Below are 17,500 nucleotides of genomic sequence, written 5' to 3' on the forward strand. Positions count from 1 at the left end.
TAATCCTGCTGTGAAACAAGCTATTATTGCAAAAATAGGTGAATACAACCAACTATCATTAAGAATCTCATCTTTGGACCAAAAACAGGCGAAAGGTGGAATACCACAAAGGGAAAGTGTTCCTAATAAAAAAGCAGTTTTTGTAATTGGAATATGTTTTGTTAAACCACCCATCAGAACCATATTTTGACTCTTATCTGGAGAATAACCAACAATAGCTTCCATTGAATGAATAATCGATCCAGATCCTAAAAACAACAATGCCTTCGAATAGGCATGAGTAATCAAATGAAATAAAGCGACTCGATAAGACCCCATACCTAGAGCTAACATCATATAACCCAATTGAGACATTGTAGAATAGGCTAAACTTCTCTTAATATCTTTTTGAGCAAGAGCTAAAGTAGCTCCTAAAAATACTGTTATTATACCTATCAAAGCGATTAGATTCATTATGTAAGGTGTGACTACAAAAAGAGGAAAAAGTCGAGCTATAAGAAAAATCCCCGCCGCTACCATAGTAGCAGCATGTATCAGAGCCGAAATAGGAGTAGGCCCTTCCATGGCATCCGGTAACCATACATGAAGAGGAAATTGCGCCGATTTCGCAATTGCACCGGAAAATAATAGAAAGGCACACAAAGTAACAAATAAAAGATTAACCTGATTATTAGAAATCAAGTTATTGAATATTTTGAACAAATCCCGAAATTCGAAACTGCCTGTTATCCAATAAAGACCTAAAATTCCTAATAATAAACCAAAATCCCCTACACGATTAGTTACAAACGCTTTTTGACAAGCGTTTGATGCAATAGGTCGTGTGAACCAAAAACCTATTAATAGATAAGAACACATTCCAACCAATTCCCAAAAAATATAAATTTGTATCAAATTAGAACTAGTAACTAATCCCAACATTGAAGTATTGAAAAAACTCATATAAGCAAAAAATCTCAAATAGCCTTGATCATGAGACATATAATTATCACTATAAAAAAGAACCAAAATTCCAACTGTAGTAATTAATACTGACAAAATAGAAGTAAGTGGGTCAATCAAGTATCCGAACTCTAAAGAAAAATCATTATTGATAGTCCACGACCATATATATTGATATAAAAAACTGCTATTTATTTGCTGAATAGACAGATCGATTGAAAAAATCATGACTATATTTAACAATAAAACGCTTGGAAAAACCCATATACGACGAAGTTTTTTTGTTGCTGCCGGAAAAAGTAGGAGTCCCGCTCCTATTAATATAGGCACGGTGAACGTAACGAAAGGTATGATCCATGAATATTGATATATATGTTCCATAAAAAAACTTTTTAATTTTGAATTAATAATTAATTGTTTCTGATTCATCGGTTCTTATATCTTTTAAAATAAGTCAGTCAATAAAAAATATATAAAAAATATATAAATATATAAATATATAATAATAAATATATAATATATATATATATAATAAAATAATATAATAATATATATAATAAAAATAATAAATATATAATATATATATATATAATAAAATAATATAATAATATATATAATAAAATAATATAATAATATATATAATAAAATATATATATAATAATAAAATATATATATAATATAAAACTAAAATCGAATTTGAATTTTTATTCTTAATTATTCTGAATTTTTCCAAAATACTTCAAATATTTAAATCAAAAAGTTAGAATTGGTCAAATTCAAATAAAAATACTAGTGAAAAATACTTATTTTTTTTTCTTTTTTTTCTAATTTCCTAAAAAAAAAAGAATAAAATAATAAGTGAATAGGCCTCTTTTTATGAAATTATGAAAAGAAGATAATTTACAGGCTAAATTATATGGATAATAAATAGTAAAGAATATATGGATATTAAATAGTAAAGAACTCTTTTTTCGAACAATAAATGTCTTTCACATCCAACTTTAACAATATAAAACTTCTTTTTTTTGAATGGCAGTTCCAAAAAAGCGTATTTCTATATCAAAAAAGCGTATTCGAAAAAATATTTGGAAAAGGAAGGGATATTGGGTAGTATTGAAAGCTTTTTCATTAGCGAAATCCCTTTCTACAGGTAATTCAAAAAGCTTTTTGTGCGACAAATAAAAATGAAAGGTTGGAATAATCCGATTTGACTTGACATAAGAAAAGGTTTAATTTTGTTTTCTATTTTCTAATTTATATTAGAAAATAGAAAAATATTAGAAAATAGAAAAATAAAATATGAAAAATAAAATATATAAAATATATAATATATATTTATATATATATAAATATATATTATATATATATATAAATATAAAATATAAATATAAAGATAAATATAAAGATATATATAAATATAAAGATATAATAAATATAAAGATATATATAAATATAAAGATATATATAAATATAAAGATTTTCATTCTTTTTCAATGTAATCAATATTAAATTGAACTACTTTTGCTTTTATCATATGTAGAATAAATAATTCTTTTGTCTATTGAATTCGAAAAACAGTACTTTTTTATTTGTTTGCAAAAAAAAGAAAAAAAAGAAAGACACAAAGTTTCACCTTTCTTTTTGTTGTTAGGATATTTTATCATTTTCGGGGTGGGGATTCTTTTTTCCCATCGACTCATTTCTGACAATCACAATAATAAATATTCATAAATTTTGTCTTTTTTATATTTATTATATTTATACTATTTGAATATAAAAGAATAGATCTTTGAATGGTCTACTTTAATAATATAATATGCTTAGGCTCGGGCTGGAAAATAGATCAAGGTATATATTATATATTAAATTAGATAAATTAGATAAATTAGACAGGATTTACGGAGTAGAACTCGAAATTTTTTGTTATATGATATGTCCAGATCAATACCTAATTGGGTTCCTAAATCCTAACACAAATTCTCTCCATAATAATAACCAATAAAATATAAAATATTTCCATAAATCTTGGAATATTCAAATCATAGTCCATAAAAAAAATTTCGATTTTTTTTTCATTATTACATTATTAAATGAATTTTTCTTCATTAATTTGAATTAATTTTAATGTTTCCTAAAAAAATATTACATTGAATTGACTCTCGACGATTAAATAACAATCGATTATTATGATTTCGAGTAAGCCGCTATGGTGAAATCGGTAGACACGCTGCTCTTAGGAAGCAGTGCTAGAGCATCTCGGTTCGAGTCCGAGTAGCGGCATAACTTCCTGTAATTTTCAAAAGGGTACAATAAATCCTATAATGAATTCAATTTCCGATTTCAATTTCATATAATTAGAACCCTTTTGAAAATAAAAAATAAAAATTATGATATTTTCGACTTTAGAACATATATTAACTCATATATCTTTTTCAGTCGTGTCAATTGTAATTACAATTCATTTGATAACCTTATTAGTCGATGAATTCGTAGAATTATATGATTCGTCAGAAAAGGGCATGATAATTACTTTTTTCTGTATAACAGGATTATTAGTTACTCGTTGGATTTTTGGGGGACATTTACCATTAAGTGATTTATATGAATCATTAATCTTTCTTTCCTGGGTTTTTTCCATTATTCATATGGTTCCGTATTTTAAAAAACACAAAAATTTTCTAAGCGCAATAACCGCGCCAAGTACTTTTTTTACCCAAGGATTTACTACTTCGGGTCTTTTAACTGACATGCATCACTCCGAAATCTTAGTGCCCGCTCTCCAATCCCATTGGTTAATGATGCACGTAAGTATGATGATATTGGGCTATGCAGCTCTTTTGTGTGGATCATTATTATCAGTAGCATTTCTAGTAATCACATTTCGAAAAATTATAAGAATTGTTGATAAAAACAATAATTTATTAAATGATTCATTTTCTTTTAGTGAGATACAATATATGACGGAAAGAAAGAATGTTTTAAGAAATATTTCTTTTCTTTCTTCTACTAATAGGAATTATTACAGGTTTCAATTGATTCAACAATTAGATGACTGGGGTTATCGTATTATAAGTATAGGGTTTATCTTTTTAACCATAGGTATTCTTTCGGGAGCAGTCTGGGCTAATGAAGCGTGGGGATCATATTGGAGTTGGGACCCAAAGGAAACTTGGGCATTTATTACGTGGACCATATTTGCGATTTATTTTCATACTCGAACAAATAAAAATTTTGAGGATTTAAATTCGGCAATTGTCGCTTTTATCGGTTTTCTTCTAATTTGGATATGTTATTTTGGAGTTAATTTATTAGGAATAGGTTTGCATAGTTATGGTTCATTTACATTAACAATTAACATCTAATTTACCAATTAACATTTAATTGAATGTCTGACGAATGCAACTATATAGGACAGCAAAGCATATAGACAAAAAAAACTTCAGGTAAGCCGTTGAGAACCTTTTGAATCGCCATATTACTTGATTCAAAAAGTTCTCACAAATGCCAAAACAATTTGGTTACAATTCATTTTTTAACTTCAATTTAAAATTTAAGAGACGAAAAAAAGCTTTTTCATTGTATAACATAAGGATTTTTCATTTTTAAAAATCATAGGATTTCTTTTTTTATTTTTTGTTTTATTTAGAAAAATAGAAAAAAACTATCTATAAAAATAATTAGATAGAATAGCTTCGACCTTGTCAATTGATAATGAGAAAACGAAATCCGGATAAATACCAATGCCTATTACAGGCAGAAGGATAGAGATCGAAACAAATAACTCTCGCGGTCCAGAATCAAAAAAATAAGAGTTTTGGACATTAAATAGCCTGTACCCATAGAATATCTGGCGTAACATAGATAATAAATAAATAGGAGTTAATATCATTCCAACTGCCATTACAAAAGTAATTAATATTTTTGACATTAAAAGATATTTTTGACCGGTAATTATTCCAAAAAAGACTATCAATTCCGAAAAAAAACCACTCATGCCCGGTAATGCAAGAGAAGCTAGTGATAAGATACTGAATGTCGTAAATATTTTTGGCATTGGGGGAGCCATTCCACCCATTTCGTCAAGATAAACACGACGTATTCTATCATAACCCGTTCCTGCCAAGAAAAAAAGTGCAGCACCAATAAATCCATGTGATATTATTTGTAAAATGGCTCCGTTGAGCCCCATATCACTTATAGAGCAAATTCCTATAATTATGAAACCCATATGAGATACAGAAGAATATGCTATTCTTTTTTTTAAATTTCGTTGACCAGGAGATGTTGAAGCTGCATAGATTATTTGCATTACGCCTACTATTATCAACCAGGGAGAAAAGATAGAATGAGCATGAGGTAAGAATCCCATATTGATTCGAATCAATCCATATGCCCCCATTTTTAATAAGATTCCGGCTAGAAGCATACAAGTACTGTAATGTGCTTCCCCATGCGTGTCTGGTAACCATGTATGTAAGGGTATAATCGGTGATTTGACAGCAAAAGCAATAAGAAATCCAATATAGAAAAATATTTCTAGCGCCGCAGGATATGATTGATTGGCTGATATTTCAAAATGGAATCTTGGTTCATTGGAACCATATAAAGCGATACCCAAAGCTCCCATTAATAAAAAAACAGAACCCCCTGCAGTATACAAAATAAACTTTGTAGCTGAATACAGACGTTTCTTTCCCCCCCACATTGATAGAAGTAGATAAATGGGAATTAATTCTAACTCCCACATGATAAAAAAAAGTAAAAGATCTTGAGAAGAAAATAATCCTATTTGACCACTATACATTGCTAACATCAGAAAATGGAATAATCGGGAATCCCGATTAATTGGCCGAGCCGCTAAAGTAGCTAAAGTAGTGATAAATCCTGTCAATAAAATAGGTCCTAAAGAAAATCCATCTATTCCCAATCTCCAGTAAAAATCAAAAAACTTGATCCATTTATAATCTTCTGTTAATTGAATTAATGGATCGTCCAATTGGAAATAATAAGAGAACACATAAGTCATTAAAAGAAGCTCTAAAACACATATACATAAAGTATACCACCTAATTACCTTATTTCCTCTATGAGGGAAAAGGAAAATTAAGGAACCCGCGGATATCGGTAAAACTACAAGTATTGTTAACCAAGGAAAAGAATTCGTGGTAAAGACAAGATACACTTGGACTAGAAAAACCCGTGCTCGAAAACATAATATATATATATATTATATATATATTATTTTTTTCGAGTACGGGTTTTTGTCGGTAAACAAAAAATCAAATATGTTCAAGTGGGTTTTTCTGGAAAGTATCAATAAGCTAGACCCATGCTTCGAGTTGTTTCATGCCATAAATAAACTCGAACACTCAAGAAATCTGTTGGACAGGCGGATTCGCATCTCTTACAACCAACGCAGTCCTCTGTTCTTGGAGCAGAAGCAATTTGCTTAGATTTACATCCATCCCAAGGTATCATTTCTAATACATCGGTGGGACAGGCTCGGACACATTGAGTACACCCTATACATGTATCATAAATCTTTACTGAATGTGACATTGGATTTATAATTTTTTAACGTTATAAAATTTCAATCTAGTAAATTTCTAAATGAATCATTATATATTTAGACACCAGACGAATCAATGATTTAGCAGAATTTTCCTATTCAATTCTAGATCGACTCATGAGATAGAGTAGAGCCAAGATACTTTTATTTCTTACGTTTTTGCAAACATGATCGGATAAGTTACTACGTATCATACATGCCAACTCGAATTAATGAATATGAAAATTATATTCTATATGATTAATACTACTTATTCAACAAATTCGATTGATTGATACGGGTTGATTTTCTGTTACGATAAATTGATGAAACAATAGCTGGTCCAATAGCTGCTTCAGCGGCTGCGATAGCTATAACAAAAATTGAAAAAATATTTCCCTTTAGTTGGCGACTATCAAAAAAATCAGAAAATGTTACGAAATTTATATTAACTGCATTCAGTATAAGTTCAAGGCACATAAGGGCTCTAACCATATTTCGACTCGTGATCAATCCATAGATACCGATAGAAAATAAATAGGCACTCAAAACAAGTACATGTTCGAGCATCATTGACCAACTCCTTATAAATTTCGATTTTTTTTTCAATATGAACAAAAATTCAACATCAACAAATTGGATTGACTAGAATAAGAATATCACAAGTACAGAACAAAGAAATATATGGATCAAATAAAATAAAAGAGTTTATACATAAATAATCTTTAAATAGAATTGAAGGAAAAAAAATGTGATAACATAAAATGAAATTTGTTAAATTTGGATTGCGGTTACTAATTCTAAAGATTTATTACTGACGAGCCACAGCAATCGCACCTATCAAAGCAACTAAAAGAATTACTGAAATAAAGTCAAATGGAAGAAAAAAATCTGTTGATAAATGAATTCCAATTTGTTGCCCATTACTTATTAAATCTTGTTCTATAATCTGATTTGTTCTTGTAGTCCAAATAATCCCGTACCATGATGTATCTGAAATAATAGTAATTAGTGAAATAAAAATGCTTGTACAAACTAAGGAAGTAACCCCGTTTCCAACAGTCCAAAGATTAAAATCTTTGTAATATTCTGAACCATTCATGAACATCACGGCAAATAGAATTAAAACATTTATAGCTCCCACATAAATAAGGAGCTGTGCAGCAGCTACAAAATGAGAGTTTGATAAAATATAGAATAAAGATATACAAACAAGAACAAATCCCAACGAAAAAGCAGAATAAATTGGATTGGTAAATAATACCACTCCTAGACCTCCTAATATAAGACCTAATCCCAGAAAGACTAAAAGAAAATCATGTATTAGTCCAGGCAAATCCATTGCACGTAAAATAAGAGATAAAAAAATGGAATTGTTTTTTCATGACCTTATTGACTTGACCAGGAAAAACTTTTTTATTTTTAGAATATTTTTTTATTATTTTTTTATATTTATTTTTTATTCTATTTATAATAATAATATTTATATTTATAATATTTATATTTATAAATAGGTTCTTAATTGAATTAAACCCTTTAAACCCTAAGGGGTATAGATTACTATAAGTACAGCTATTGTACTAATCTCATTCTTTCTCGAAAAAGGCATTCAAAATTTTATTATCGAAAAAATTATGGATAAAATTACAGATATATTAATAGATTTTCAATCCAAATTTAGCCGCGATGCTATTCTCATCAATCAATCAAATCAATAGTTGGAATTTGTAATTTTTTTAGTTATTGACCAAGAAAAATGAAAGAAATCCCATTCCATCTCTTATAGATCAAAGATAGATCAAAATAGATCAAAGATAGATCAAAGCCGAATTTTAGTGAATTTTAGTGAATTTTGGTTTAATAATTGTACTTTTTAATCAATCAAAGTGGTTTATCTATTTTTTTTTGTTGATTTTTTGTTGAGTTGAATTCAAAATTGTTCGAATTGTATAATCGTCAACTACTGACATTGGTAAACGACCTAAAGCAATTTGATTATAATTCAATTCGTGACGATCATAAGTAGAAAGTTCATATTCTTCAGTCATTGATAAACAATTTGTTGGACAATACTCAACACAGTTGCCACAAAATATACAGATTCCAAAATCGATACTGTAATTAAGCAACCGTTTCTTTCGAATGTCAGTTTCCAATTGCCAATCAACAACAGGTAGATCTATAGGGCATACCCGAACACATACTTCACAAGCAATGCATTTATCAAATTCAAAATGGATTCGACCGCGGAAACGCTCCGATGTGATTAATTTTTCATAAGGATATTGAATCGTTACAGGTAAACGGTTTGCATGGGATAAGGTAATCATGAAACCTTGACCAATGTACCTTGCAGCTTGCATGGTTTGTTGCCCATAATTCATGAACCCAGTTACCATAGGAAACATATGGTGAATATTTATGAATAATTTTATGTTTGTTTTTTCTCTTGTAGATCATGAATCTAGAAATTTTTTTTTATTATTCTTTTATAGTGAAAGGAGTTGGAAAGAGGTTGTTAATAATAAATTACCGAGAGAAATAGGTAAAAGAAATTTCCATCCAAGATTTAAAAGTTGGTCCATTCTTAGTCTAGGTAAAGTCCATCTTGTTGTAATAGGAATGAACAAGAACAAATAAGTTTTAACCAATGTAATAAAGATACCTATTGTTGTTTCAAAGACTCCACCTATTTTATTTATTTGAAAAAGCTCAGGAACGAATAGATACGAAATAGGGATATTCCAACCACCCAAGTAAAGAACTGTTACAAATAATGAAGAAACTAATAAGTTTAGATAGGAAGCAATATAAAATAAACCAAATTTTATACCAGAATATTCGGTTTGATAGCCTGCTACTAATTCTTCTTCTGCTTCTGGTAAATCAAAAGGCAATCTTTCACACTCTGCTAGAGAAGAAATAAAAAAAATGATAAATCCTATAGGTTGACGCCACAAATTCCACCCCCAAAAACCGTATTTTGATTGTGCCTCAACTATATCAACGGTACTTGAACTGTTAGATAATTATAGTCGGTGATAACATCACTGTTCCCATCGCTATTACAGAACCGTACATGAGATTCTCACCTCATACGGCTCCTCGAAAGCTATAAATAAATTTAAGGATCAGAGCGTATTATTTATTTTGATATTATTTATTTTGATATATTTATAGAATGTTTATATTATAGAATAGTTATAGAATAGATAGGATCAAAATCAAATCTTTCGACGTTCCAAAATTCGAGCAACGAAATTCTATCTGTTATAATACTAAAAATAAAAAAGTACTTCTGAATTGATCTCATCCTTTATTCAATTTTTCTTTTTAAGTAATAACTTAAATCCTTCGATAAAATACTCTTTGTAAAAAGGAAAATATTCCTTATAAAAATACCAATAGATATTTCAACCTATCATTTTCGATTACGAAAAAGTTAGATATTCTGAATTATGACACGAATTCCATCTTTATGAATATTGATATAGAAAAAAAGAATAAAAAATATTTCTTTTTTTTCGTTCCTATTCTTCTTTCTGAAAAAAAAGAAAAAGGGGGATTAAAAAAATGAAAGGATTATTTCGTTCCTGATAGTTATTTCTTTAATCGGTGGGTAGGAGCATACTCTGGATCGGAATCATGGGGAGTACTACCTGATCATTTCTACCAACTTAAAGCCCCAATTAATATACTTTTCTATTATCTATTAGGCCGAATTAGGCCGAAATACCCTTTGTAGATAATTTAGATAATTTTCAATCTATTACTAATCCTTTGTGTATCTTGGTATTCCTAACCATCCACTCATTTTTGCTTAATCACCTGTTAGAATTATGGTAATACATATAAATGATAGTGAAAACTCAAGAAAACTCAACAAGGTTGATCTTTTGAGCCCGCTTCAAGTCAGGATGACTAATCAACCAATCTTGGGGCAACCGGTCTTCTTTTTTTTTCTGTTTTACTCTTGTACATAGGAAATGAGTCTCCATTTTTTACTTCAAATTTCGAAGTTGTTTTCTTTTACTCATATAACTATCCAATTTAGTTCATCAACCCAAATGATGAATAAAAAATGAAGATATCTATTCATTTCGCCCTTTTCCTAAAAAGTCCTAAAAAGAATAGGGAAAAATTTATGTTTCAACGAATCACACGTAGAGATATGGATAACACACAAAGACTTAATGGTATTTCATAACTAATCGATTGAGCAGCAGCTCGTAGACCACCTAAAAAAGAATATTTATTATTGGATCCATATCCTGACATAAGAAGTCCAATGGGAGCAATACTTGAAATGGCAATCCATAAAAAAACACCAATATTTAGATCAGTTAAAACAAAGTGATAGCCAAAAGGAATTACTGAATAGCTTAATAAAGTTGATATGACTGCTATGGATGGTCCGATACTGAATAAACGAGTATCTCCCCTAGATGGAAAAAGATTCTCTTTGAAAAGAAGTTTTGTCCCATCCGCTAGAGCTTGAAGAACCCCTAAAGGACCGGCATATTCAGGTCCAATACGTTGTTGTATCCCTGCAGATATTTCTCTTTCTAACCATACAATTACTAGTATGCCTATCGTGATTCCAAATACAAGAATCAAAATAGGGACAAAGGCCCATAGAAGTCCATAGACCTCGTTTAAGGATTCTAATCTAGAAAAAGAATTGATAGCTTGTACTTCTGTTGTATCAATTATCATTTCAACGATCAACTTCTCCCATAATGATATCTATACTACCTAGTATTGTCATAATATCAGCCAATTTCATTCTTTTAACTAATTGAGGAAGAATTTGCAAATTGATAAAACCCGGGGGGCGAATTTTCCATCTCCAAGGAAAACCGCTCTGATCCCCTATCAGAAAAATTCCCAATTCTCCTTTTGGAGCTTCGACTCTCACATAAAGTTCTTGTTTCGGTAATTCAAAAGTAGGAGAAGTTCTTTTACTAATGAATCGATATTCGAAATCGTTCCATTCTGGATCCCCTTCTTTATCAAAACGTCGGGTTTCTAAATTTTCATAGGGCCCCCCCGGAATTCCTTCCAGAGCCTGTTGAATAATTTTTATAGATTCCATCGTTTCACCAATTCGGACTAAATAACGAGCTAATGAATCCCCTTCTTTTTGCCACTGGACTTCCCAATCAAATTCGTCGTAACACTCATAACGATCCATTTTACGAAGATCCCATTGTACTCCGGAAGCTCGTAGCATTGGTCCTGATAACCCCCAATTTATTGCTTCCTCTGTACCAACAATACCAACTCCTTCAACTCGTTCTAAAAAAATAGGATTTCGCGTAATAAGTTTTTGATATTCAGCAACTCTTGTTAAAAAATAATCACAAAAATCCAAACATTTATCTATCCAGCCATGAGGTAGATCAGCCGCTACTCCCCCAATACGAAAATAATTATGCATCATTCTCATACCAGTGGCAGCTTCGAATAAATCATATACTAACTCTCTCTCTCTAAAAATATAGAAGAAAGGAGTCTGTGCCCCAATATCCGCCATAAAAGGGCCAAGCCATAATAAATGAGAAGCTATACGACTCAATTCCAACATAATTACCCTGATATAGCTAGCTCTTTTAGGCACTTGAATATTTCCTAACAGTTCTGGGCCATTTACTGTTATTGCTTCTGTGAACATAGTAGCCAAATAATCCCAACGTGTTACATAGGGCAAATATTGTATAATTGTTCGATTTTCCGCAATTTTTTCCATGCCTCTGTGTAAATAACCTAATATTGGTTCACAGTCAATAACATCTTCGCCATCTAGAGTAACGATGAGTCGAAGAACACCATGCATTGATGGGTGGTGGGGACCCATATTGACTATCATAAGGTCTTTTCGCATAGCTGGTACATTCATAGGGGTTTCCTCGATCTATTCTTCCATGAATTACTGAAAACAAAAAGAAATTCATCTCAAGATCTAATAAATCAAATAATTCAAAAAAACTCCTCAATTTATCAGTTTAACGAATTTTTGACTCCCGAATATCCAACCGGCTAATTAATTCTTTATAACGTACTCTCTTTTTCTTTGCTAAATAAGACAGCGATCGTTGACGTTTTCCTAGAATTTTCCGCAAACCCCTCTGAGATGAATAGTCTTTTCTATGCAATTCCAAATGTGAAGTAAGTCTTCGTATCTTATTAGTGAAACTTACTATTTGAAATTCAACGGATTCTTTGTTTTCGTTTTTTTCTTCTTGTGAAATAACCGAAATGAATGAATTTTTTACCATAAAAAAAGTACTTTTTTAGTTTATTTTTTTTAGTTTAAGATATTTTTTATTAATCAGTAATAATAGAAAATGTATTAATAAATAATAATGTCAGTTCATTTTAATTTTGTATACACAATAATCTTTCTTTGTTAATAATTCAAAATCTTGTCAAATCCAATTTATCCTTAATCAATTCCATTTTTTTTTATTCAGTTATAGATACAAAAAGGATGGTATATTTTTTCGTTTCCAAAAGAGAAAAAAATTCTATCTAAAATGGAATTGAAAGTAAAAAGATTCGTTTCTAGATCTAATTAATACATGATTGAATTCCATATGAATATGGAGTGTAAAAAAATAACGTGCCCATCTCCTTGTTTTCATATACTCGATTAGATATGCTATGGGATATATATGAAAAATGAAAAATGCACCTTTACTAAAACTAAAATTGCGCCCGTGGATATATATATATTCTTACCATACTGAAGCAACTGGCATTATTAGTATCAAACCAATAGCGATTCATACAAGCTAAATCTTCTAATCGAAAATGGGGCCAAAGAAAAAATTTGAATTTAATTAGTTTATTTTTATCTCTATCAAAATGTTTACTTTTATCCAAAATAGGACCACAGTTTTTTATTTTATTAACGTTGAAAATTTCTGTATTTATATGAATATCATTTTTATGAATATCATTTTGGTTTTTAAAATTGAAAGAAGTTAGAATTCTTAATTCTCTACGACGTTTAGGGAATAAAATATTTTCAGGAACAAGTAAATCATAATCATTTTTGTCTCTATTGCCAATTAGACTTTGATGTCTTTCAATAGGTTCGGTAAAATTCTTTTTATCAATATAGATTTTTTCTCTGTATTTTTGATTAATTTGTTGTTTGTTCTTATGAACTAATAAGATACCTACCGTTTGATACAAAAGAAATTGTCCATTATTTTTTACTGACAAACGAACAGGTTCGATAATAAATATTCCCTTTTTCATCAATTCAGTAAGAGTTAAATCCTTCTGAACCATCAGAATATTCAGACTTATTTCTTGTCTTTGAATAGAAGATATAAGAATTTCTCGTGGATTTGTCAGTCTAAGCAGGAGACAATATACTTTGATATTATTGATTATTTTTTCATTTAAAGAATCATTCCATCTTAATTGAAAACATAAATACCGTTTTAGGAAGAAATCAAGCTCTACTTCCGTATGACTTTTGTTTTGTTTTTTATTTCTATGTTTTTTCATATCTAATCCCATATAATCTTCTTCAATATTTTTTTCTTGATTTGCGAAAACTGATCCAAAGTCCATTTTGTCTTTGGATTCTTTTTCTTCGTGATTTCGATTCTCTAATTCAATGAATTTTTTTTCATTCGATGATATAAAAAGATCGCCGTTTTTCTTCTCGTTGATTTTAGTATTTTTACTAACATTTTCATTTCTATGAAAATTGAAAAGAAGAAATTGGATGGGTATTGCCCATGGTTTTATCTTATATGTGTTATAAAGTATCACAAATTTTCGAAAGAACCAAAGTTCAAAATTGGATATGAGACGATTTTGTATTTCTTCATTCATTCCCAGCCAATCAAAAAGGTTTTTTTTTTGATTGGATGAATTGACTTCTTGATCTTGGTGAATTGTAAGAAAAAGAAGATTTTTCTTATCGATTTTATCAATTATTTGATACTTATTAGTCCTAGTCTTAGTATTTTTTTTTTCTTTGCTTCCGATATCAATCCAGGACTCAATATCGACCTTTTTTCTAAGACAAAAATCGAGAATTCTCCAATCCAAATATTTTCTAGTCGGGCTTTTCTCCATATCGCTAATATCATCTTCCCCTAGATAATTATTGATAGGAATACTTTCCAACATGTCAAATAATTTGCTTTTATTTGTGTTGTAATTATAAGAAATCTCTTGTTTATTTACTTGTAATGGGAATCCGTAAATATATGAGTTCTTCTTATTTTCATAATTAATGGATTTATATGATAAAAGATTATATCTACAGTGTTTTTGAAAATTCTTTTTTTGATTCGGTAATGAATCTGCCGCAAAATCATTATCATTTTTTTTTCGTAATGAATTAATTGGTCTTTTTTCATTTAATTGGTCTTTTTCATATAAATTGAATTTATTAAATTTTTTATTTTGAACCATATGGTGTTGCTTGATTCTATTTCGCCATTTTTGTGATATTAATCTAGACCATCTAATCTGAGTTAAATCATATTTATATTGATAATGACCCCTTAACCAGTTTTTCCATTGATTTATTACGAAATTTTGAAAATTTTTATCTTTTAATTTGGAATTAAATATCCCTTGGGCTCTAAAATAATCCTTTATCTCATTCTTAAGAAAAAGGCCATGATATTGAAGGATAGATCGTAACTTATATAAATTAATAATTTGGATTTGTGATAATTTGTAAAATACATATGTTTGTGACAAGGAGGATATATCACAAAAAATCTGTGAATTGTTATTAATAACAGCAATATTACTATTATTAAGTAACTTTTTTATAATCATAATCGAAAGAAAGTGAATTGTATTTTGCTTTGTTTTATCAATTTTTTGTGATTTTTTTTTCATTATTGCAAACATATTTAGTAATAATTTTTTTGTTGATTCAAGAAAAAGCTGTGCATTGATCCTCGGAATATTAATGATACTTAAAAAGATATCTATGTATATCCTTTGAATCAAAATTTTTATAAAAAAATGGAATTTACGCACTAATCGAGCATTTCCCCTTTTTAATATCTGTATCTGTGAAATATTTTTTGATGATTTTAATTTTTTAACATTATAACTTATTTTGTTAGGATTAATATGTATTTTTGAGGTTATAATTTTTGTTTCCTTTTCTTTTTTCATTTTTTCTATTTGATTTATGATTATCTTTCTTCTAGAAGAAAGATCTTTCATTTTTTTTTCTGTTAGTGAATAATTTGTCCAAGCCATAGATCGAGTTGGAGTAGACAATTTTTGAATCGTTCCATTATTGTTATCGATTATTGAATTTTTTTCTTTTTTAGTTTCATTCAATTCATATACTTTTATAAATCCAGATAATAAATTTGCATTTCTTTTTGATTTTGAAAATTTGTTTATTATTTCTTTTTTCTTTTCGAAAAAAAATGTTTTTGATAACCCAATTTTTTTTTCTTTTGATAATTTTAGAAAAAATTTTCTTCTTTCTTCTAAAATTGTTAGAACTCGAAAACCTTTTTTTTTTATTTTTCGAATTTTTTTTTCGAGTTTTTTAAAGATGGGTTCAAAGAGGGAAAGCCGTTTTCGGGGAGAACCAAAAGGCAATTCAACTTCCATTCCCCAAACTGTTAAAAAAACAAAAATCCGTTTTTGTGTTTTCTTTTTCATTGGATCTTTGGGAGGGAGTTTTAACTTAGATCTGTGCCAAGGTTTTAGACGAAAAGGAAATAGGATCTTTATTTGAATCCCGTCTGTTAACCAGTTTTTTGGAAATTCTTTTTCGGATAATTGAACTCCATTATAAGTGCATTTAACATGCATTTCTCTACTCCAATCTTTAAAATCCTCAGACCATTCGGGAATTTGAAAAAGTAGTATACGAATGATATTTTTAGTTATTATTAAAAAAGTTAATATAATATATTTTCTAAGAATCGACTGGGTTACTAAAACACACCCTCTTATTGCTTGAGCAAAAAGAATGCTATCCCAGGCTTCGGCTATTTCTATCCGAGCTTTTTCCTCTCTTTTGTCGTCTTCTTTTTTTTTACTTTCTTTTTGTTTTTTCTCTGTATAAGTAGAATCCGAAATTGTGAATTCTGCGTTTTTACACGTCCAATTTATAAACATTGTTTTCATTAGTTCGGAAATATCAAAAGAAAAAACAAGGGATTTGTCTATTCTGTCCAAAAAAAGGGGGGAATGCACATTTGCTTGAAACAGTTCCAATATAGGTATTTTGCGTCTTTGTGCTCGCATAGATCCTTTTATTATGTCTCGACGAAAGTCCGATTGTTGTGAATAACGTATCAAAGTCACTTTGTCTATTTGATCAGAATTCGTTGTATCTTTGGTATTATTATAAGTCTCAGTATTTTGTTGATTATCAGTAAAAATCACTACACGTTTGGCTTTTCGTGAACGAATTTCATGATCTTCCGCCATGTTTTCTTCATTTTCTTCATTTTCTCCCTCTTGTTGTTCCAAATCGTCAATTAATTTATATGACCATCGAGGAACTTGTTTACTTATTTCTTTTATTCCAATAGAATTATTTCTAATTGTTTTATTTTTTGAATTCGCGATAACTGTATCAAATAAAAATTTGAAAATTTTTATTCGATTTTCTAAATCCATTTTTTCTTCTTTGTGATCTGGAAATAAAGAGAGTTCCTTAAAATTTAAACTCGATCTTGATTTTCCGGCAAATTCATTAATTAAGTTTAAGAAATAAGCAATTTCTGTTGAAAATGATTTTACATCTGTTTTTGGTTCGAATTTTTGATAATTAGTAATAAGAAGAAAAAGATGAATTTTATTTATCCAAACCATCTCTATAGAATTTTTTATGGAAGTTTTATTTAAAATTGAGGGTGAAAAAAAAAATTGGATTTTTCCGCGGTATGACCCACTCAATAAGGGATCATATATTTTAGGTAAGTACTCTTTTTTAGTTTTATCATTACACAATCTAGTCCTTTTTTGGAGTGTATTCAGAGCAAGATATCC

The 17,500-nt window shown here is 29.2% G+C and overlaps 12 protein-coding genes and 1 non-coding gene; 3 read left to right on the forward strand and 10 right to left on the reverse strand. All coding sequences in view use genetic code 11, as the record gives it.

Annotated features, from left to right (window-relative positions):
- ndhF (NADH dehydrogenase subunit 5) overlaps positions 1-1,323 on the reverse strand; it is a 2,367-nt gene extending 1,044 nt beyond the window's left edge. The window contains exon 1 of the mRNA in view: positions 1-1,323. This exon is cut by the window's left edge and continues 1,044 nt beyond it. Coding sequence (YP_002720159.1) covers positions 1-1,323 — 1,323 coding nt within the window.
- A 648-nt stretch (positions 1,324-1,971) lies between these two features.
- On the forward strand, positions 1,972-2,124 carry rpl32. Its single transcript has one exon. It carries the CDS (start codon positions 1,972-1,974, stop codon positions 2,122-2,124), a length of 153 nt encoding a protein of 50 aa, YP_002720160.1.
- A 1,019-nt stretch (positions 2,125-3,143) lies between these two features.
- Positions 3,144-3,222, forward strand: trnL-UAG. Its single transcript has one exon. It is a non-coding gene; the product is annotated as a tRNA-Leu (tRNA).
- A 107-nt stretch (positions 3,223-3,329) lies between these two features.
- ccsA (cytochrome c biogenesis protein) lies at positions 3,330-4,304 on the forward strand. The gene has a single exon. It carries the CDS (start codon positions 3,330-3,332, stop codon positions 4,302-4,304), a length of 975 nt encoding a protein of 324 aa, YP_002720161.1.
- A 299-nt stretch (positions 4,305-4,603) lies between these two features.
- Positions 4,604-6,106, reverse strand: ndhD (NADH dehydrogenase subunit 4). The gene is given in 1 exon segment: positions 4,604-6,106. A coding segment is annotated over 1 exon segment (1,503 nt).
- A 149-nt stretch (positions 6,107-6,255) lies between these two features.
- Positions 6,256-6,501, reverse strand: psaC (photosystem I subunit VII). Its single transcript has one exon. It carries the CDS (start codon positions 6,499-6,501, stop codon positions 6,256-6,258), a length of 246 nt encoding a protein of 81 aa, YP_002720163.1.
- A 256-nt stretch (positions 6,502-6,757) lies between these two features.
- On the reverse strand, positions 6,758-7,063 carry ndhE (NADH dehydrogenase subunit 4L). The gene has a single exon. The coding sequence runs from the start codon at positions 7,061-7,063 to the stop codon at positions 6,758-6,760; it is 306 nt and encodes a 101-aa protein (YP_002720164.1).
- A 238-nt stretch (positions 7,064-7,301) lies between these two features.
- Positions 7,302-7,832, reverse strand: ndhG (NADH dehydrogenase subunit 6). The gene has a single exon. The coding sequence runs from the start codon at positions 7,830-7,832 to the stop codon at positions 7,302-7,304; it is 531 nt and encodes a 176-aa protein (YP_002720165.1).
- A 553-nt stretch (positions 7,833-8,385) lies between these two features.
- On the reverse strand, positions 8,386-8,898 carry ndhI (NADH dehydrogenase subunit I). The gene has a single exon. The coding sequence runs from the start codon at positions 8,896-8,898 to the stop codon at positions 8,386-8,388; it is 513 nt and encodes a 170-aa protein (YP_002720166.1).
- An 81-nt stretch (positions 8,899-8,979) lies between these two features.
- On the reverse strand, positions 8,980-11,206 carry ndhA (NADH dehydrogenase subunit 1). One transcript has 2 exons: positions 10,655-11,206; positions 8,980-9,519 (listed from the first exon to the last, which is right to left on the reverse strand). Exons 1-2 carry the CDS (start codon positions 11,204-11,206, stop codon positions 8,980-8,982), a joined length of 1,092 nt encoding a protein of 363 aa, YP_002720167.1.
- A 1-nt stretch (position 11,207) lies between these two features.
- Positions 11,208-12,389, reverse strand: ndhH (NADH dehydrogenase subunit 7). The gene has a single exon. The coding sequence runs from the start codon at positions 12,387-12,389 to the stop codon at positions 11,208-11,210; it is 1,182 nt and encodes a 393-aa protein (YP_002720168.1).
- Positions 12,390-12,495: 106 nt separating this feature from the next.
- Positions 12,496-12,768, reverse strand: rps15. The gene has a single exon. The coding sequence runs from the start codon at positions 12,766-12,768 to the stop codon at positions 12,496-12,498; it is 273 nt and encodes a 90-aa protein (YP_002720169.1).
- A 427-nt stretch (positions 12,769-13,195) lies between these two features.
- ycf1 overlaps positions 13,196-17,500 on the reverse strand; it is a 5,724-nt gene continuing 1,419 nt past the window's right edge. Inside the window, exon 1 of the mRNA in view lies at positions 13,196-17,500. This exon is cut by the window's right edge and continues 1,419 nt beyond it. Coding sequence (YP_002720170.1) covers positions 13,196-17,500 — 4,305 coding nt within the window.

Source organism: Jatropha curcas, chloroplast (genome assembly GCF_041381405.1).
Source record: "Jatropha curcas chloroplast, complete genome".
Classification (NCBI taxonomy): Eukaryota; Viridiplantae; Streptophyta; class Magnoliopsida; order Malpighiales; family Euphorbiaceae; genus Jatropha; species Jatropha curcas.